At 38.1% G+C, this 21,737-nt stretch overlaps 2 protein-coding genes across 8 annotated transcripts in view; both read right to left on the bottom strand.

Annotated features, from left to right (window-relative positions):
- Window positions 1-1,077: 1,077 nt before the first annotated feature.
- On the bottom strand, window positions 1,078-9,611 carry MSMO1 (methylsterol monooxygenase 1). 2 transcript variants are annotated; one of them, XM_069786491.1, is made up of 7 exons: window positions 9,452-9,602; window positions 9,179-9,261; window positions 7,681-7,990; window positions 6,495-6,643; window positions 5,492-5,618; window positions 3,609-3,763; window positions 1,078-2,067 (listed from the first exon to the last, which is right to left on the bottom strand). In XM_069786491.1, exons 3-7 carry the CDS (start codon window positions 7,933-7,935, stop codon window positions 1,860-1,862), a joined length of 894 nt encoding a protein of 297 aa, XP_069642592.1. In that variant the 5' UTR covers window positions 7,936-7,990; window positions 9,179-9,261; window positions 9,452-9,602; the 3' UTR covers window positions 1,078-1,859. The 2 variants fall into 2 exon arrangements, with proteins under 2 accessions (XP_069642592.1, XP_069642601.1); XM_069786500.1 differs by lacking the exon at window positions 9,179-9,261 and having other exon boundaries at window positions 9,452-9,611.
- An 829-nt stretch (window positions 9,612-10,440) lies between these two features.
- The window catches only part of KLHL2 (kelch like family member 2), a 59,657-nt gene continuing 48,360 nt past the window's right edge, over window positions 10,441-21,737 (bottom strand). For 4 of the 6 annotated variants that reach the window (XM_069786431.1, XM_069786461.1, XM_069786450.1 and 1 more), the window contains 8 exons: window positions 20,852-21,001; window positions 19,787-19,904; window positions 18,941-19,138; window positions 18,076-18,177; window positions 16,992-17,120; window positions 12,538-12,678; window positions 12,231-12,374; window positions 10,441-11,560 (listed from right to left, as the gene is read on the bottom strand). In XM_069786431.1, coding sequence (XP_069642532.1) covers window positions 11,532-11,560; window positions 12,231-12,374; window positions 12,538-12,678; window positions 16,992-17,120; window positions 18,076-18,177; window positions 18,941-19,138; window positions 19,787-19,904; window positions 20,852-21,001 — 1,011 coding nt within the window. In that variant the 3' untranslated portion in view covers window positions 10,441-11,531. Of the gene's footprint in view, window positions 11,561-12,230; window positions 12,375-12,537; window positions 12,679-15,032; window positions 16,082-16,343; window positions 16,427-16,991; window positions 17,121-18,075; window positions 18,178-18,940; window positions 19,139-19,786; window positions 19,905-20,851; window positions 21,002-21,737 lie in introns of those variants that run through there. The other 2 variants (XM_069786471.1, XM_069786440.1) reach the window with 2 other exon arrangements.

Below are 21,737 nucleotides of genomic sequence, written 5' to 3'. Positions count from 1 at the left end.
AGGGAAAATCTGAAGCACTGAAAGCTCCTTGTATTTTTAGGCTGGGGGTTCAGTAAAATGAAGCTAAGTATAACTGCAGCTGCAGGATGAGAGTGGGAGTTGACAAAGCAAAGAGGATAACGGCCATCTTTGAAATCTGATTAAAGAGGTCACTTCCACCATGGAGAGTTCAGGCTGGCAGTGCATATGGATTCAGGAAGTCTTAAGTACAAGTCCCTGCTAAAAACTGAACGATACAGGGATTTCAGTTTCCATTCACTTGCTACAGTCAAGTATTTTACTTCCTTTTAGAGGGAAGGGGAAGAACATCAAATATCAACAGGGATACAGATAAAGAAGTAAAAGCTTCTACAAAACACATGCAGAGGAGGAATCTGAACCACTCCCACATCTCAAGTAATATTTGAATCACTCTGAATGTCATTAACACCTTGTTTTTTTGTTAGAAGCCTGATCTCATCTGCACTTTCACAGGAGTGCCTGTTTTGAGTATTACACCAGACTGCATGTGAAGAAGCATGAAAATTCAGGTGGTCTCAAGTAAGCAAAACACTGTAAACATCTCTAAAGGACTTACAGGGAGATGAAGTGGTATCTGAAGTCTGAAGAGCAGCTGACATTAAAATACAAAGTGCAAGATCTTTCTAAGAGTTTAAGCCCCTCTTAAATACTTCCACTGTTATTTCCTGTGCAACAGACAAATATTTAGAGTAGATTCAACAATATTAGACTACTGCTTTTTCTACTAGTACAACTCAAGTAGTAGATTTTGAGATTCTACTTTGTGAAAGCTGTAGCTTAACTTGAGAATGCACTTGGCCCAAAAGTTTTCGCTACACTGAGTAGCTACGTATCCAAGTCCTTCAACACACGAACCAGCAGAATTTACAAGATGTTCTCCGTTTCCATTTCTTGCTGCTGCCTCTGTAAGTAGTTTAATAGATGGAGCTGTTGTAGACCATACTAACAGAAATAATGCTTCTTCATTAGACAGATGAACAGAGTAAGATGCTATATCCTACATGTTTTTTATCACAGGTTTGTATTAAAAATCATATGAAAGGTATAATACACGCATCAAACCAAGCCACATTTATTTCATCAGTCACAAGTGCAAATATAGCAACAAGTCAGTTCAGCAAATTACAACACATAGAGAGGAATGTAATGTAAATGCTAAGTACACTGACAGACCAACTTCTAAAGAGCAGCAAAACCCAGTTTCTTCAAATAAAAACTTCCATTCTTTTTACCTGTAATCTAAAATAACATAATAAATCTAGATCAGGAATGTCTCTGCTAACTCATGTTTAGCTGTGTATTCTGTTATTAACAGTTCGCATTATCGAATGTGCAAAAGGCCTCTCCAAGCTTCCTATTAACAGATGTTTTGGTTTTAAGCAACTTTTACCCAATATTTAAATAATACAGTGCCGATACTACTTAATATGTTCTGCTATTTGATATTACAAATTTATGAATATATATTTTAAAAAAACTAAGTCCCGTTTCAGTGTACATATACAATTCTACCTGGATCCAAAGTGGGCAACGTTAAGGATAAAACTGAATTTTATCTTTTTTCCACAAAAAAAAAAAAAAAAAAAAAAAGGATAGACACAAGTAATCTCCATTTTTTTTGCATCATCTTTAAATCTGTAGTTAAAATATATGCAGTACTTACGTATAAAATAGAAAGCATTCCCATTAGGAAGATACTGCAGTGTAATTAGCTGTTTTTCCCTACCACTTAGTAGCCAAGGAACAAGATTTATGCTTAACACCCAATCACTATTTTGCTTTATAGAAAAGCAAAAGTTGACTACCAGTATTAGCATCAGAATTTTTACACTGGAAATTTAGTTAGCCTTCTTCTTCATTATGAGTTGCTGCTTCTTCTCTTTTTCTTTATAGGCAATGAATTGAGAGTCTGTACCAAAGATTCTGTCCCACCATGTGAAGGTTGAAGCGTAATTGCCAATAAAGTTCATGTGATGGAAATCATGAAAACGGGCCCCAGCATAGAAAGGCACCAAATGAAGAGGGTTCAGCGGAACATCATAGCCACTACAGGGGAGAGAGAGAAAAACAAACAAACAAACAAACAAACAACTATAAGGATTTTTCCCAGCATAAACCACAAAATATGGACACTAACTTTCTTTTTATTTTGTAGAAATGACTTTTTTGGTATTATAAGGCCCTGAGGTAATCACTGTAATGCTGGCTTAATAGGAAAACAAGATTCCTCCTCTCCTAGCCAAATGCTTCTGTAAACTATCCCTCAATGGCTTTGGCACTTGCTGACCTTTTCAGCTCAGTTTACTAGGCAATACAAAAGAATTTAAGCAAGTCACCTAAAAAAATCACAGTGGCTGACTTCCTGCTGGCTTAGCACCTTTAACTGACTTCAGAGTGAAGTTAGGAAGGAGGAATAAGAAATAACACTATTTTTTAGTGACAAGCTATGAACATCGGCTCAGCTGCTCATCAAACAGCATCTCAAATCAGCTACAGCTGTAGTACTTCTACTCTTATTTTCAGCTTACTGCAAGTTCTTCAAATGTTTAAAATTCAAAATACACGATTAAAGTAATATTAAAACCAGAAGAGTTTGCTTTAGAGGGATTTCAAATCTTTTGATTAGCGGTACTGGAAAGCATCTTACCACCATCTAGTGGGGAGAGCACAAGGTAATTTGTTATGAATGCCTCATGTGGACAACAAACTAAAATAATAATTATTAAAGGAGATTCATACTTTGCATCAATTACTTTATGATATGTCACAACACATACTTCTCAGTCTACAGCAATACATAACTAAACCAGCAATGACTTGTATGATGTGTTCATTAGTAGCTCATGTTCCACTAAAGCACTTGACACTCAGCTTACAATAATACACTGTATGCTTCATAATATATTTACAGATACAAGGTCAAGTGTAATACTAGCATTTAAAAAATGAACTCCTACTGTCCCCTTCCTCTTGAACACAGGAAAGAAAAACTCATTCATTTGCAGATGAACCCAACTAAGACTACTGGAATTTGCACTAGCATTTTGGAGCCAAATTTGAAAGAAGTCAGTTTTACTACAGAGACCAGAAGTCTTGTCCTTTGTATCTACAATAAACAAACAAACAAATAAAAGCTATTTATGTGTTTATTTTAAAGACAGGCAGTGGCTGTATAGCCTAAAGTTTCTCTTGTCCAGGAAAACTGTCTGACAAACTATTAAATGGAAAGACGTCTTGGCTGGCATATTACTTTTTGTAATTGATTTTTGGTGTTCTAATATGCATAAGCTCACTTATACACCAAATATCAAGAGCCAGACATCCTAATGAGGCACCTAGCTGCTGAAACCCTCCTTGAGATGCTCTAGCTGATAGTCTACACTCTTTTAATCAGCAAGATTTGCTATTAACAGTACCTCAAAACGGAAAACAATGATAACTGTTCAGGCTGTGTCATCCTTTGTAAGACACATAGAAGTATTTCAGTGAAAAATAAACAGTAAATCTCAGGGAAAGAGACAGGTAAGTTTGAGACAGACTTAGGGAGAAGAGAAAAAGCAATTATTAAAAAGCAATAAGGATTTCACCTGTGTACGTCAATGGTTTCCATCAAGCGACATATCACCCATGCCCACAGAAGAATCACATGGTTACAGAAAACAACAATTCCAATAAAAAAGCCAGTTCCAAGGATAAGTGTTTCCAGAGGATGTGCATATTCTGCTTGCATTCCAAATGGAGACTAGAAAGAGATAACAGACAGGAGAACAGTCATCATTTTCAATTTTACATACCCCCAAATCAGAATCACCATTTTGTGGTACTCTCCCCTTCCCACTACCCCAAAGACTACAAAAGGACAAATGGAATGATGTTGTGGGTAAAGAAAACAGTGTGATTTAGCAAGGGCCTTAACATAGGTGTTCAGCTCCTCGTTGGGAAAACAGAAAACTGTATTCCAAGGTCATAAGGATTATCATTCCATTAGTGATTCCAAACACTTCACTACTAGCTGAAAAGTTGAAAACTTTTATTTAGGCTTACCATTACCCCAGGCCAAAGCGTTATTTCAGGAATATTAAAGTATTTGGCAAGCTCCTATCACCTTTGCTATACATCCAGTCTTGGAAGCAGAAGAAAAAAGGAAGCCAAAATATTCTCAGAATCAGGATTCACTTAGAAATTTATTTGAAAAATAAAAATAAAAACCCCTCATCTTTGAAGATTTTTTAAAATAAATTCATACCATTCAAGTGTTATTTTGAAATTGAAATAAAACATTTTCTCTCCTTTATACACACACACCCCCACACCAGTCATTCCTACATTTGGTTTACCAGAAAAGACATTCCATAGAGTTTTCAAAAGTAAAACACCATACAAAGATAAGTTTAAAAAAATTTAACCTAATGCTGGAAGTTTTAAGTTTTATTGCCAGAAAAAAATAAAGTCCACTTTGGCTTAAGGGTAATTTTAAAATCATCACCTTTTACTATCAGGGAAAGTTTTTTAGTGAAACAGCCATCAGTCTGCAGATCACTTCTGTGTGAACTGCTAACCACTCTCAAGAATAATGGCCAGAAGCTGCTCCTGCTAGAGACCTGAGGGGCTGCCAAGAGCAAGAGGAAAACAGCAGCTGAGCTGCTGCTGCTGCAGATGTACATACATATGCATGCATCAATCAATATCAAGCTTCTCTACTATTAGCAGCCTGTATAAACCACCCCCGACCCAGTAGCTTGCAGTTTACCTTAGGCACAGTATAGGTTATACACTGAAACACAGCAGTACACAAACACAGTAGCACTGACTTCTGTGATGATCTAAACACAGCTATGCTAATTATAAGGTGTAAGCACTGCTGGACTCTACCTGACTCAGAACATTGCCACCTCCAGTCAAGCTTGGCTCATTACCTTGTGCTCAATGTCAGCTCCAACACCACTAAATGCGAAACCACCCAAAATATCACCAGCTGGTTATACTGCTTCCAGAGGCATATAAACAAAGCTATAATCCTTCTCTGAATCAAGTAAGCTTCACATACCATTCAAAGACGCAGGCCGTGCAGGAGCTGCCTGTCTGGATCGTGTTCTGGGGATTACTATGCTCTGGGTAACAACCTATGTAGCTGCAGAACTGACAAACATTCAAAACCTGAAACCTACAGTTTCCCCTCCCCTAACAATGACGCCTATAAATACACTTTTAAAAGCCTACTTCACCTAGCTCAACAGATATGATCAAACTTTAGCAAGAGTCCGATCCTTCATCCCCATTAAATGAAATAAAGTTACAGAAGGTGTTTTCAGAAACAAAATGGATGACTGCTCCTGACAATGAGCTCAAGAAAAGACATCTAGCCCACTGTCAGAGGGATACAAAATTCTTCAGTCTTTCAAATAAGACATTTAAGTTGTATGAAACTGCATATACTAAAAACTATTTAAAAAAATCAAGTAATACATACAACAAACTCATGGTGAACCTTATGGATATACTTGTATATTCTCTTGTGATGAAGCAATCTATGCAGGAAATAGTGCCAGGCATCCTCAATCACTGCACATCCAAAACACTGGGCAACCAGAACATACCTTTAAAAAGCAGAAGAGCTATTAGTTATAGAATATAGTAGCAGGTACACAATCTTGAAAGAGGAAATAGTTTATATGCTAATAAGGGTGGGAAATGTTTATGCCTACTACTGAATAACAGACAATATCTTTTTAACATACTAAAAGTATTCATTACCAGGTAGAAGGGCTATTGTGCTTGTCAGCTCATCTGTTGATATGCTGAAGTGAGCTAGCATGCAGTATAACAAGCTGTCATTTCAATGTTACACAGTCTATAGAGGACACCCATAGACTGTGTAAGACCTAGATATAACAACATAGAGCTACATCAGCTACCTAAACCAGATAGAAAATAGCTTTCCAAGAAAGATGACCTTCTGTTGTAAAGAACTGCTATAGGCATGGGGGTTCTGGAGAAGGTGGCATTTGTAACTAATTCAGCTTTGTTTAAAAGTGTATCAGTTTAGTGCAAAAGAAGGAGAATGGGAAGCAGGTGGTTCATTCTCTCCCTTGAGGAACACACTGCTGCTATGATATAAAACAAGGTGGATAGAAGAAACACTTAGGAGGAATCAAAAAATTCTGGATTAAAAAAACCCTAGGAAGTCCAATATTTAACCCATGCTATCATGAATCTTGCTTCGCTTCCATAAACTTCCCCCTAATCCCCCTTCTTCTGGCTATCAGAACAATTTGGGGCCATTAAAAAAAAAAATCTAGAAAGCTCTAATTAGCTCTTATAGCAGTTAACTATCAACAGAAGCAAGATAAACAAACACAGTTTACATTGCCAAAAAAATTATTGCTTATTAGAGTTGACGACACTACTTGTTAAATATTCTGCCTCCAACTGTATGTAACTCAGCATCCACATAATGAGAAAAATCTACCTACCATCTAGGCATCTCTTCCCACTCGTATGGGATGTTAAAATACTCTGTGAAGTAATAGGTACCACAAATCATAGGAAGCTGAATGAAAAAGTGATTGAAGAGGAGTGTTTTGAAACACTTCCACTGTTTTTCCCATGTTTCTGGTTTATCCTGAGAAGAAGCAAAAAGAGTCAGTTGTGTTACATATTTCTAGTGCACATAACAGAAGTGCTGCAAAAATTACTTTGGAGGCAGTTTTGTTTCACCTTGGAAGACAGATAGCATGTCCTCCAACAATACAAATTAACTCAGGCAATACAAATTACATGGGATTGGGTTCAGTTTCATCAAAACCTCTTGATTTTCTAAGGTAGCTTTCTATAAAATTTAAAGCAAGCCTCTCTTAACAGAAGTCATCTTTGCCAGTTGCCCCAAACTATTCTTCTTATGTTTATGATTAGCAGGAATACTTTATATTCAACAGTTTAATACAAATCTAAGCTTGCTTTTCTTCTTCATACCACAGAATGTATTTCCACAGCTAAAATAATACAAAGAGAAGCTGAAGATATATGCTTGTGAAGAAATAAGTTGTCTTGAAAACATCTAGCTTTTGCAGGGAGACATTTTACCAATTACTGTAGCAATTTCAGAAGCTGGTATTATTAATTTCCAATTCATATTACAATGAACTGGGGGAAAATAATCATGTTCAGATACTGGCTATGCCCCTACTATCAATTAGGAGCGTGCTTTCTCCACAGTTAAATAGTTCAAAATCCTTTCAAGAGGGTGTGCACACAGGTACTTTGAGAGAGACACTTGCTATTAAATAAGCACACCATGTAATTCTTTTATAATACTAAGACACACCTCTACTACCAGATGCTATGATTCTATTACACCTTTCTCTGCTGATATATAAACTATAAATATAATTTTGCTAACATGAAGAGTGACATACCCTTTTTTCCCTATACCACTATGGTGGAAATGAAACCCTCCCTCAGAAAAAACTCTTTTCCTTCCCCCAAATCCCCTTCTCTTTCTCTCCTCACACTGTAATTTTGCTCTGTCACTTCCAGGATGTCCAAGTGATAGAGGAAATGGGGTCATATAAATTGGAAAGTAGGATACTACAGTTATATGTTCTACTTCATGTGTTCAAAGACAAATTACAAAGTGTGTAGTTCACAACTTTGTCTTACCTGCTGAATTTTATACTTTTGCATGTACGGTATAAACTGAAAGACAAATCCAGGTACACAGAGCAAGAAATATGAAACTTCATGAACTATAAGTGATCCCCAAGTTGCAATCTGGAACTTTGTGTAGTTATCCAGCATGTAATTCCAGGCATTTTTAAATGGTTGCTGCAGGGGATTGTCAGGCAAGAAAGAGTCTATATATTCCACTGCCAGATAAGCAGAGTTCAAGATATTAATGCTGTCATTCATTGCCATCGTTCAAACATAAACCATCACAATTACAGTTCTTCTACAGTTGTCGCTAAGTAACCTGCAAATTTTGAGAGAAATTGAATAAACAGCAGTTAATCTCAAGAAAAAAAAAACCATTACCCATGTTAGTTGTTACCTAGTTTTAAAGTACAAACAGGGAAAGGAAGGGAAAGACAGATTCTCTTTCTACAGAATAGTGTAAAAGAACAAAGCTTAAGACTGGTTTGAGGATAATTGCAGGATAATTGTATTCTATACTAAAAGAGCACAGAAAGGTGCAAACCAGAAATTAAATTAACCATGATCTCTTGATTATCCAGCCTCATTCTTCTCATAGCAGTGAGCCAGGACCCACGCAAACTACATCAACACAGCAGACTGCCTTTAGACTGCAGCTGGCTTGAGGCAATCCACCTTTCCATAAGTAATGGAGTTCTCATCACAACTCCCAAAAGCATAGAGGCAGCGTTCCCACAGGTGCCCCAGACTTCTGCTGTTTCCACAGAGTAGGCTGCTTGTTGGTGTGGGTTGGAAGAGACCTTTAAAGGTCATCTAGTCCAGCCCCTTGGGATGGGCAGAGACATTTTTCGCTAGATCAGATTGCTCAAAGCCCCATCTAACCCGGCCTTGAACACTTCCAGGGATGGGGCATCCACAGCTTCTCTGGGCAAGCTGTTCCAGTGCCTCACCACTCTCCTTGTAATAAAATGTCATCCTTATGCCCAATCTAAACCTACCCTTTTCTAGTTTAAAACCACTGCCCCTTGTCTTGTCGCTACAGGCCTTGGCAAAAAGTCTTTCTCCATCTTTCTTATAAGCCCCCTTTATATATTGAAAGTGTCCCTGGGGCCTACTCTTCTCCAGGCTGAACAACTCCAACTCTCTCAGCCTCTCTCCATAGGTGATGCGTCCTCTGATCATTTTCATGGCCCTGCTCTGGACGCCCTCTAACAGGTCCACCTTCCACTCTAAAACACAGGCGCAATTCACAGGCCCGAGGACACCGGCTGGTCCCAAGCTGATACACTCAGACTAGGTCCAACATCGACAACGCACCCAGCTCACTATCCAACAACGTTAGTTATCGCTTTTCTTTCTTACAACAGCATCGAGATCCTGCCGTTTCTTATTATCGGCAAACGCACCATAGCAGATGCCGTTCTATTAACGGTAACTACATCACAACAAGCGCCAAGGAAGCTTACAGCCCGAGCTCCTGAACCGACGGGCACGCAAGGCCGCTTACCCTCCCGAAGAAGCAGCCGGCTAGCCGAGGGACCAGAGGCCAGGCTGCGCCTCGATCAGGCTCGTCCGGACCGTCCGAGGACCCTGCGAGGAAGCGGACAGACCCTGCCACACGCCGCCCACACGCGGGGACGACGACGACAACGGCGGCGGCGAAGACGAGGGGAACAGCCCGGCCCGGTATGGAGCAACGCCACGGGTTAGGCCGCGCGCGCCCGCCCGCCTTCCCCCGCGCTCGGCCTCCCCCGGCGGCGGCGCCCGCGCGCCCCCTCACCTGGCTGACAGCGGCGGCCCCTCGCGCCGGCCCCTCGCGCCGCGGCGGAAACGGCAGCGCCCGCGCCCCTCGCAGGAGTAACAACCGCCGGCGCCGCCGGCTCTTCAAGTGCGCCCTCCCATTGGCGGCGCGGCAACGGCCGGCGCGGCCCCCATTGGCTGGCGGGCGGCAGCGGCGGAGAGTCAGGCGTGAGGAGGGCCGGGACGGAGCTGCGGGTCCCGCGCACCGATTGGCTGAAGGGGTGGAGTGAGGATAGTGAGACCTCGGCGCGCGGCCAATGAGGCGGGAGGGAGGCCGGGTGACGTCAATAGACGTGAGGAGGCGGAGAGCGGCCCCTCAGGTGGGCAGAGGCGGGCGGGGCGGGGGGGCGCCGCCCTTCCCTTGCCCCGGGGCCCTTGCGCGGTGCCGCCGCCCCAGCGGTGCCCGCCCGGCCCTCGCCGCCCGTCTCCGCACGGCCGACCCGGGCGCGACCGGCCGCAGAAGCTGCCGAGAGGCGGAGGGGAGCCGGAGCGCGGCCCCCGGGGCGGTGGCGGCCGGTGCGAGGGGAACGATCGCTGCCGAGGGGAGCCCGCCCCTGCCCGTTACCTCCATCGCCCAGGTAAAATTCTACAAATACAAACCTACAATTCAAATAAAAGGTTTCTAGCGAAACCCGCTACCTCAACCCACAGTGCGTCGCGCAACACCAACAGTAAAAATGCAGTCATCCATTTGTGTTAGCTCTCAGCTGTTACACTCGTTTCACAGCTCAAACAGTTTCACTGGAACAGAGGTGGCCACTACCTTAACTAATTGAAAACCAAAGCTTTCAGAAACAGACCCTGCAGCAAACCAGTGATATTTACATGACCAGTTCCCTAAACCTTAATAATTCTTTTCAGTTTGCTTGCATTCAGCTCTTAAGAACACCAGCTTCCCACCCCCCCCCCCTTCACTGATGTCAAGATTATTTGGTTTGAGACTTGTATTGAGAAACAGTTTTAAGCAACTTGTTGGCATTAGGAAACAATATACAAACTTTTATTTGAAGAAAATGTCTCAAATATGACAATAACTTTGGTCATGTTAAAAGGAGGCCATCCAAGGACGAATAAAAATGAGCTGCTTTATAAGCATGGCCACATACAGTATATTCAGATATTAGCTAATAGAACCTAAGGTTACACGCATAAATAGGCCTTAGTACCATGCAAGTTCAATGCAATTTCATACATTCATTATAAATTTTCAGTTATTTTCATGCCAAATCACCTTTTGGATAAAAAGCTAAGAAAGAAGTAACATCTAAATGTGACCAAAATTGAACAGAAAAAAAAAATCATAAGTACAGACAACATTTTTATTAAAAAGATCTTGAAATTACACCTGTTCAAGAAGTGTTATACTATCTCTGGTCTCCTTCGGTGGGAATTAGTAGTGTTAAGCAATGTTACATATCAAAAAATACAACTCTGTTTTACAACATAGTACTGACATATTCAAAGTACTGTGCCAAATTATAAATAGTAAAATCAGGTTTTGAAGAATTTCAATAGAAAGCAACTTATGCTCACACAAACATATGCACATAGTATAGTTACGTAACAAAAGTTTTATAAAAGGAAAGAAATTTACCCCATGCCAGCTTGAATTACTGAGGTGGGATTCAATACCTACTATGAAGACTGACGGTTCATTTCTTTAAATATATTTATTAGTCTCTGGAAAAAATAAGACAAAAATTTACTTTCACCAGAATACACACCATTCTTCACTGACAATCTCTTTCTCAGTCATGACTGACGTAAGTCAGTCCTTATGAAAGTGGCTTTTTTTTTTTAAGACCTTGCAATAAAAAAAAATGGTCCACTAGACTTCAAAAGTTCAATCAGCTTCTGCTCAACTGCAGAATAATCCTACGCATTGCTTCTACCTAGAGTAATCTTCATCATCCGTCATCTGTAATTGTAGACAGTCACATCTTCCACTGTGACTCAAGGTGCAGCTACAAGTAGAGAAGTGCTTAGATACTCAGTCACTTCAAATACACTTGTTGAAGACTGCTTCTAGTGCATAATCAAGTTGAAAATCCTTTTACTGATCATAATGGTTTGTCAATAACTGTAACACCTACAGTGAAGAAAAAAAAGGCATAAATCTTTAGGTAGTATTTTAAAAAATTCAAGAATATGAAAATAAAGTTTTAATATAATACCTTGTAACTAGCATAACATCATAAAACTGTGCACCAGCATCAGTGTTCGTATTTTCCCTAATTTCTCTCTGACAAAGTTGTCTGAATCAGTGCAAAGTTCTGAAAGTTTCTGTGACTTGAAAAAACTTGCCATTACTCAAACTTACTTTAATTTTGTTATCAGTGAAATATATCCTTAACATTCTCTTACATAACTCATTTGAGAAACTACAATTATTGAAGAAAAAGATTCCTGAAACAGCTCTTGTTTTCTAAATATCAAATCCCAAAGAACTTCTGAATTGGACCCGCGTAGACTGAGATGCAAATCTCTTGTTAAAAAAAGGACTGGTCATATCAGAATCATCTTTCTGACTCACCACTTACATGTTAAATCCCTCTTGAGTACAGTTTAATACCATTCTTTTCCTTGTAGTGAATACTTGAAGTCATCATTCAAAACGTACCATCAGATTCTTCATACCCATTCTAGTATCTTAGGTTTTACCTTAGACAGGACTTTGTTTGGATGCTTTGTCAAATTTCTTATCCTAGCTGTTATACTGTAAAAAGTCTGTTTAAAAAAAAAAAAATTATACACATTACCTGCATAGCTCCTTCCTGTACTCATACAAGATGACACAACTGTCCATTTATCAGTTGTTGGATTATAATATTCCACTGTTGATAAATTACAGGAACCATCATCTCCTCCAACTACATACAAGAGACCATTTACAGCACAAACACCTAAAAAAAGACAGGAAACCAATATGAAAATTAGCAAGTGGCTTGTTCACCCCATAAAAGCATGGTTTCTATTCCGCGACATCATGAAAGCAGCGGAAATCCCGGAATGTGCCATTTACACCAAATGATATTACCACTATTTTAAAGTAATTGTTGCATATACCTGCATTCCTTCTGCACATGTTCATGTCTGCAACCTGCTTCCACGTACTGGCAATGGGATCAAACACTTCAACACTTTTTCTTACCAAAGGACCATCATGACCACCTACCGCATACAATAAATTGTTTAACACACCAACACCTGTGAACATATGAAAATACTCAAAATTAACCAGAGAATGGTTTGACTGACACAAAGGAAAAACAACAAATATTATGTCCACTAACATAAATCCTTCATCCAGTCAATGTTAGGAACTATTTCAGAATGCATTAAAGCAAAAAGACAGTAACTACAGCAAGACACTGATAAAATGTCTTGCGTGCCCATCTACCATATTGCAGCATACAAAGACCAGAGCTGTTCTGCAACAGAAGATTTAGAAAATTTTGGACAAAAAATGATGTGCGGGAAAATGAGGATTGTTGAAATTTAGGACTAATTAGAAGTGACAGTAAATGAGACAGTGTGCTCAGCCAGCATAACAGAAATCTGACAAGATGATAAAGCGTAAGTGAATTTTTAGAAAGTAAAAACTGAAGTACAGAGGATAAAAGCTGAATGGATAGACATTATATAATAGGGATGCTTCCACTGAAGTGTTGAAATACCTTGTAAACATACATATGAAACAAAAGGAAACAGTTCGATTGAGCACCTTCCTCCTCCAGGATTTGGAGAACACCACCGAGCTTCCTTGAACCAAGCTTCAGTTATCAAAATATCCAAAAGGATATTAAAGGGTCTTCTTTACTCCTAGGGTGTCCTTTACTTTACAACAAAAGTTTATCAATCTGTAAGCTTGGGATGAAGGAATAAATAAAGCTAGTCTATACCTACTTGCTAGTTGGGCTGCACACATTGAAAAGATGGTAATAGGGGAAGCAGAAAGGAAGGCCTGTTTATTTATTGCTCACTTTATAATGCACTATTAGAACCCAAACATAATAGATTGCAGAAATGTAGGGGGTTTTTTTATTATTAAAACTTGTGAGTGATGGACCATGAAGACAACTGAAAAAACACTACTATGAAAGTACATTGGGAAATCTAATATATGTCACATTTAAGATTATGAAACTCAAAGCTGAGATACAGATTTGCAAATACAGTTCTTAAAGGGTTCCATGAAAAGGGCACAGCTTAAAATCTTTATTAAAGGGAAACAGCAAGCATGAATGCAAAAGATCAGTTAAGTCCTTCAGGAAAAAAAAAAAAAATACTGGGTTTAAAAAAAAAAAAAAAAAAAAAAGAGAACCCGGAGACATTAATAGCCAGCTGAAATATCTTTGAAAACATATCACTAATATTGTATGTAAGAGCCATTCCTATACCAGGAGAGAAACGACTCCTGCTGAAATAACTACATTTTCTTTAAAAGACAGATTTTAATAATTAAAGGAAGACAGGAAGGAAACATGGACAAGTTAATTGGTGCTGCAAATCTAAAAAATAGGACACTGGTTTATAAATCATGCTATCTAATGCTTTATCAGTGATATTCACTACTAACATTTCCCCATATCCTTCCCAGTTAATTTAATTCCTCTTTTATTGCTATTATTTCTAGCTATCATGTCACGGTATAGTGTGACAGCTTTTCTTTCTCCCACTCTGATCGCACTTTATTAGACAGGATAATACAACATTCATCTTTTGTAGGATTAAACATTACAGAGCTAGAAGGAGGGCTAAGATTTTTAGTTTAAATATGTGATGCGATATAAATCCCCCCACCCAGGCTTTCTGTATAGTTACCGACCTTCCTATTCAGTGTGTAAAGTTTTCCCTCTGCCACATTGTGATTTTTTCTTTGATAGCTCCTTATTTTTAATAATGTCCTCCGTTCCTCTTTGGTGCTTCATTTTCCCTTAGTCCCACACCCAGTTTCCAAGTCCTACCTTATTTCTTGCTCCTTCCGTCTGTATCCTCTTGTTGCCGTCTTCTGACTTCTCCTTTCTTTGTTATTTTTCTTTCCTGCCCATTTTTCAGGACCCTGTCTTATATCTCTCATCCCTCCCAAATGGCCTATATCTGGATCTGAAGTTCCTCATCCCAATATGTTGCTGGAAACAGATCTGTCCCCGTATTGATCAACTGAGAAGCAGTTGGTACTAAAGAAGAGTAACTGAGGGTTAACCTCTGAAGCTGCTTTTGAATGAAGCTGAAGCAGTAGGAACAGAAGAGACAGACTTAAGTTCCTTGAGATGACCAGAGATCCAAAGGTTTAATACAGGAACAAAATTCTCTTTAGTTAGCACCCATACCACCACCAGGACTGATCATCAGTTGAAACAGTTCTGGTGGTTTTGGATATTTGGCCGCTACAGCCAAGCTCAATCAATCGTCATGATTTTCACATTACCACCCACTCCTCCCCCATGCAAAAATATAATTTTCCATGTATTTAACAGAATGGCACAGAAGAACGTTTATTATTTTACTCAGTTTTATGAATCTGAAATAACTGACTACATTTACTTTTCCTCTCCATGGTTTGTTTTTTTTTTTTAATCAGAGGACAAGGTAAAAGGCAGCAGAGAGTTGAGTAAACACAGTCCTGAACTCTGGGACAAGGGGAGGGAGGAGAGGGGCAGAAAGATCCCAGTAGTTAGTGTGTCTAAGGCACTAAATTTCAGAGTTATAGAAGTACTTCAACATTTTTTAAAAAAGATCTGAAAATATCTAGTGTATAAATAGGCTATAAGCACAAAGATAGTTTGCAAAAACAGTGTTTAAAAAAAAAACTGCTGAGATAAAATGGGTGTGCAGGCAGATTGCAAAATAAAGCTTTGTCACAACCCACCAACACTATTTGTCTTTATAATGATACTTGTAATTTGCCCATTTTATGTAAATATTTTCCTCAAAACTTGCCAATATTAAACAGGAATATTTAATGGTACCCTTAGTGCAACTCTGGCCAGTTTTTAATCCAGAATTTACTTCCAGGGTGCACAGACTGAGTAACTGGAAGTTTCACAAGACAACTATGTTTGCTTGAGATACAGTGTATCATGTTTCCTTCATTAACATCATAGTTTTAGTTTAGAAACACAATCAAAACATTACTTTTAGCAATAAGAGACATATCAACTTGCTGTTTTTCAGAGGGTATAATGGAAGTATCACAAACTAAGTATCTTCATTTTAGTAATGATTTTAATACTTCTGTATATTCTTTCAAAATAATTTGGACTTAATTTAAACACCATAATACAGATTAAAGACTGTTCAGAGTTAATAAAGAATAATGGAAGGCAAGATGAAAAGTTGGGATAACTATTAATCATCTACTGAGCATACTAGAAGTCCATCCAGGTTTTTTTGTAGCAACATCTCTTCCAATTATGAAGCACATTAATGCAATCACCAGTAGATATTTGAGGGGTGTTGCTAAAAAGCACCATTGAGTACTTGGCAGAAAAGTGACTTAAGCAACTCAAAAAATAAACATAGAAAAATAATATCATGCAATTTGACTTGAAAAAGTCCATGGGAACGCATCTAGAGAAATAAAACAACTTCTGCGAGTTGAAAAAACCTGAAATACCAAAAGACAAATAGAGGACAGTGAACAGTAAATGCGATTTGAGTCCATAATACAAATAGATAATGAAAATGCTAAAGTCAATTTGGAGCTGTGGAAGCATCATTTCATTAAACAAAAGCAGAATACCACAGGCACTTTTGATGTCTTTAAAGAGAAATATACATACTCAGAATCACAAGGAGGAAAAAAAAAAATCCACAAAAAAAAAATAAAGAAGGGATTTTTAAGATTATAAAGAAATAAATGGATGTACCTTGGCTAAATGATAAGGAAGGATAACATGTAGTAGCCTATACATATCCAAAGGATGTAAACACCAGGTGATGAGAAGAATTACTGAAGATGAAACAAAGGGTACATAAGTGGAAGTAATAGGATGAAACCAGTAATATAAACTTAAGAATGAACAAGGACAAAATTTCCTGCAGTGAATCAGAATGCAGAACACATCCTCCAAAGAGGTGGAAATCTAGTCACAGTTCACATGTAAAGTCAACCTGAAAATGCTATTAGAAAAATCCCTATACTGGCAAAGAGACATCTTTGAAGAAATGACATTTTTTCATCCAGGCCATGTAGACTTTGATACTTCAGTATTTAGGTGATGTTAAATTGATTGTCACAATCCATGCATATTAATCTGGGTGTTAAAAACATCAGAAGTTATGGAAAGAAGAGGAATATGAAAAGTGTGAAAAAGCAAGGAAAGATATTTACTATTAACAGACTGAATCTTACTCTATAGGACAGTTCTGTATTTATAACCCACAATATATCAGGCATTAAGACTAACACATTTCATAAGACTCAGACTTTAGCTTACCTTTTATATTTTTAGATACATTTTAAAACCACAAATTTGTTTCAGTTTTACAAGGATAGCTGATTCTTGTCCACTCACCTGCTCCACTCCGTCTAGTGCTCATTTCTGCAACATAGGTCCACTCATTTGTATTAGCATCATAGCATTCTACTGAACTAAGGCACTGACGTGACGCCCCATCGTAGCCACCAACAGCATACAGTTTACCTAGAAGAGTAACCAACAGAAACCTACATATTTCTAATGCACACAGACTATACTGCTACACGGGCTGAGGAGAAGTCATCTTTCTCTCAATTAGCTAGTAATCAGTACCTGTCATCAATCAGTTATTGAGTTTCTATTTTGTAAATAGTTTAATATAGTACACTATAGTTCTTGTCATTTTTAGGATGTAAAAGGCAGCCAGTATCTAACAAGAACAATGTCAGTCAGGAGGTTTTGAATTGCCTCGCTGAAATACAAAGGTACTTTACTGTGGTTTTAATTAAGAATTGTTCAAAAGCAAGCTAATTCAAGTATGTCCAACATCGGAAGCTCGCAAATAGGCTTCCTTTCTAGGTGTCAAAAATATCTAAAATTCAGATGAAAATTACTTGTACAGTATGCATTGTCTGATCAGAAACAGCAGTGGTTCCTATGCAGTTAAAACACATGCCCAGAACTTTTACGATCCAAGAGCCAGCCCAGGTCTGCATTGTGCAATTGACATCCAGGCTATTCACCACAAAGCTGACTTGAAAGTCATCAGTTTTCCTGGCACTGTCCTTGAGATCATCCCCAGCATACAACCAGCAGTCAGCCTCAGATAACAGTTGACAATACTGCAGTGCTACATCACTAAAGACCAATATATAAGGTCATCGCTTCAGTAATTGGGCTCTCCAGCTTTGCTGACATGCGTAACCTAGAGCATGCATGCTTAGCGAGCTTTTCCTCAGTTGGCCTCAGACACAGTTGAAGCTCTGAAAAAAAATTTAAAACAACTATGCTAAAAGCTGGTCAAAACCAAGTAGAATGATTATGTATTGTTCATACCATTTTAATTACAAGGTTGAGCAAAAACATAAATCTGAAGTATATTTTCAAAAGTGAGAAAAGGTAGTAGCGTAAATGATTGCATTTCCCCCCCTATTCTTTTTAGTATCATTTGTCCACTTACCTCCAACAACACCTACACCAACACTACTTCTTCTTGTGTTCATTGGAGCTACGTGAAACCACTCATTAGTCTTTAAGTTGTAAACTTCAACTGATGATAAACCTATGAAGACAATATAGCATTATTCTCTCTATAAAACTAGGTGCAACGTACTGTCTACCTTCTGAAACGTACCTGTCTGAAAATTCAAATTACGTCATTTTAAGGACTGTTATTACTGTGCAAAAGGCACAGCTGGTGTCCTTTAGATAGCCAATTACAGTCAACCCATTCTTAGTGTCTGAAAATGGGCTAATTAATAGAAGCTTTTGTGGAACTCTGAAAAATTCTTCCCTTGATTTTTTTTTCCTTTCTTTTTAATTAAGTCACAATGCTGTCTCCTACATACACTTCAGTAATAGTTATTAAGGAAAAGAATCATCTGTGCACAAATTGTCTAATGAATCTGTGAAGAGAATGAACAGTGTATGTCCAAAGCCTTCTCACAGGTCAGAGAAAGCTGTTTGTAATCCTATTTACGATATATGAAAATGCACAGGTATATTTCATATGCAAACAGGAAAAAAGGTACCAGATAATTTTTCTGCTCAGATCTTCCATGAGTTAAGGACTCTGTCTGTCGAAGGAATACTGAAAGGGAACTTGTCAAACATCACTAGTCATTAAGACTAAACTCTTAGATGGAGCAAACAGTCCATTGTTCAGGTAGAAGGATGTGACCACTAAAGCACATTCCACACCACAAGATGCCAGGGTATCCTCATGCTTGGTTTCATCGCAGCTTCCAGGAAAGAGACATTCAAATTTGATACAATTATGTCAAGAGTAGTCAAAGCTAATCAGCAGAGTATAAAGGCAAAAATACCTGTACTCCCATCAAATCCTCCCACAGCGTAAAGAAGACCATTTAATACAGCTGCTCCCAGTGTGCTTCTCCTGTCTTGCATATTGGCAACGCTTGTCCACTGGTCCTTCACCGGATCATAGGAATCTACTGTGCGAACTCTCAAAGAACCATTGAAACCACCAACAGCATAAACCATGCCTCCCATGTACACCATTCCTAGAGCAGGGAAACGGGGAGGAAAGGTCAGTGCTTTAGTCTTGTAGTGAATTAATGGTATTCTGTAGTGTCCTAGGTATGCAGATACTTGACACAATTTACAGTACTCGCTACACTTATCAGGCTTTTGACAGTGTCTTAGAGCCACACTTCATTCACATTGAATACTAGAAGTTCTGACACTTTTTGTTATTAATAGCTCACACTTCTGAATATCATGCCTGCTGAATTTCTTCTTTCTTAGATATCTCAGCTGCTTTAAGGTCACATTTTCATATCTTTAGTATCAGTTGGTCACTTCTTCACATTCTTCATCTCATTTAATAATAATTAGGTATTTTAATAGTAAAATTAGTTGTTATTATAATGCAGTAATATTTAAATTTATTTATCTTCTGTATCTATGGGAGGTAAATAAAGCAGTTTATTCTAGAGATTACAAACTGAAGCACAAATTAAGATCAAGTTATCAGACTTGTATTGTTCCAGATTAGGAAGTAATTCAAATTTTAAGGATGATCACTGAAGTCAAGGCTTAGCCCTTGTCAGATAAATATAAATACCGTTCCAAAGAACATACAATGCTTTATACAGATGCCTTAATTCTGAAGCATTACCAACCACAGTAAAAAACTAGGCATCATTTACCCGCTCTACATCTTCTGGAAGGCAATTCAGCCACCTGATGCCAGCGTTCTTCTTTAAAATCATAGCATTCAACACTGCGAATTGCCTTTGGTGCTTGTCCTCCAACTACCATCATCAACTAAAAGGGAGATAATATTTATTAATTATTTGCATATATGAGAGCACCTGAAAGATCAAAAAAGTGTTAAAAAATAAAACAAGCTTCTGTACAAGCAATAATTAAAGGACGATTCTCCTAAATAAGAAATACAAGTCTCGCAAACTAGGCAAAATTCATTTTTTAAAAAAACACATGCAATTTGTAATCATTGTGTCCAGAGGAAACATCTGAGATAGAAAAGCAGGAAGCAACTAGAGTCCAGGTAGAGCTTCCAGGAACGGGACAGATCCTGCTGTATCTTCACATCCTACTCTGACCTCAGGTATGAGAATTCAGCATCTATGATGTTCAATGGAACTGTGACCATCCATCACAGAACAGCCTTCTCTGGTTCCTTTGAGAGAAATGTGCTAAATCTGCTGAATGGAATCTCCTATTCCATTATTGCACTTGCCATAACAGTACTATGAGAAAACATCTTTACTTCATTGGAAAGAAGATAATATCTGATGTTTGTTCTGTTTTCTTCTTCTAAAATGAAAAGCCTGTATTTAGTTAAAAATGGAATAAATGCCCCAACTCAGAAGCATCAGTCTCTGTTAGGGTTGGGGTTTTTTGCTGTTTGGTTTGGGTTTTTGGGTTTGTTTTTTTTTTTTAAAGAAGCAGGCTTATTTCTCTAACACCAGGCCTATAACTGTATATTTTTCAAATGCTGAAGAACTTACTTAAAAAACTTTTTTTTTGGGGGGTGGGGGGGGCTGGCGGATTGTGAGCGTAGGGGTTAGGTGGGAGACTAAAATATCTATATCACAAGTAGTATGGAGTACAAAGCTAATATAGTTTTGTGATAAATAGTTCTGGTATGAAAATTTTTATTGAATACCTCAAGTGATGGTCATGTTCTCATGAAATCTGTTAAAATGGAGTTTGAAGAAATAAGTACATTGGAAAAATAAGGGTCTTACTTTTGGAAGGCTAGCAGGTGTTCTCAATTTCGTTCGAGTGCTTTTCATCAATGCTCGTTGCTCTGTTGGTAGCAAGTGATACTTCATAGCTTCAATGAGGTAATCTTTACAAGCACTGCTGTTCTTAACCAATATTTCTTCTTCAACTCTCTGTTTATTAATAGAAGTTTAACAAGGTCTGAGCACAATAAGGAAGTAAAACACAAATAATCTGAAATGTAATAAAGCCTGCGTTATATCACACAAATGCAGATTATTCTGATTTTTTTAGATTGTAGTTTAACCACAGTTAGACATGAATTTATGTGATGGAAATATGCAGTCACTGAAAAAAAAAATGTTGATTCTCTTACTAGTTAAGTAGAAGAAACAGTGTTAGGCAAGGTAAATCACTTCCTCACAAGCACATTTCTTAACTTTTCAAATACAGAGAATACAGAACACTTCAAGGGGAACGTGGGGGAGAAGAAATTAACAAACTAGTAAACCACCCCACAACAATAAGAAACCACAACAGCAAAATGAAACATAAAGACCCACAAAAGCAAAACAAACAAACAAACAAACCCCCAAACAAACCACAAAAAGTGGAGGAAATTCATATCACAAAATCAGAATTTCTAAAATAAACACCTGCCAACCTGCTACTACACCTACTAACCAATGCTAATAGTGAACTGGTATTTTCGACCTTAAGTATTTGACCTGACACCTAAATATTCAAAATGATCTTATAAAATTTGAAAAAATGTATTATATCTGAACCAGGTAAAGAAATGTTTCCTTTATCAGCAAGTCCTAACGAATTTAAACAATAGATTCAATTTTGAAATTTAAAATTCACTTATGAAAAGAAGTGTTATATCAAATATCATATTAAAAATGA

This window comes from Haliaeetus albicilla, chromosome 1 (assembly GCF_947461875.1).
Source record: "Haliaeetus albicilla chromosome 1, bHalAlb1.1, whole genome shotgun sequence".
Lineage (NCBI taxonomy): Eukaryota > Metazoa > Chordata > Aves > Accipitriformes > Accipitridae > Haliaeetus > Haliaeetus albicilla.
This window is presented reverse-complemented; position numbering and strand designations above follow the sequence as displayed.

Coding starts and splice junctions, on each gene's coding strand:
- MSMO1 (XM_069786500.1), bottom strand. CDS start 7,935: ATGGCAATGAATGACAGCATTAATATCTTGAACTCTGCTTATCTGGCA. Junction 5,619..6,494: donor TGGGAAGAGATGCCTAGATG/GTAGGTAGATTT, acceptor TGCTTTTTAAAG/GTATGTTCTGGTTGCCCAGT. Junction 3,764..5,491: donor AGGTTCACCATGAGTTTGTT/GTATGTATTACT, acceptor ATCTCTTTCTAG/TCTCCATTTGGAATGCAAGC.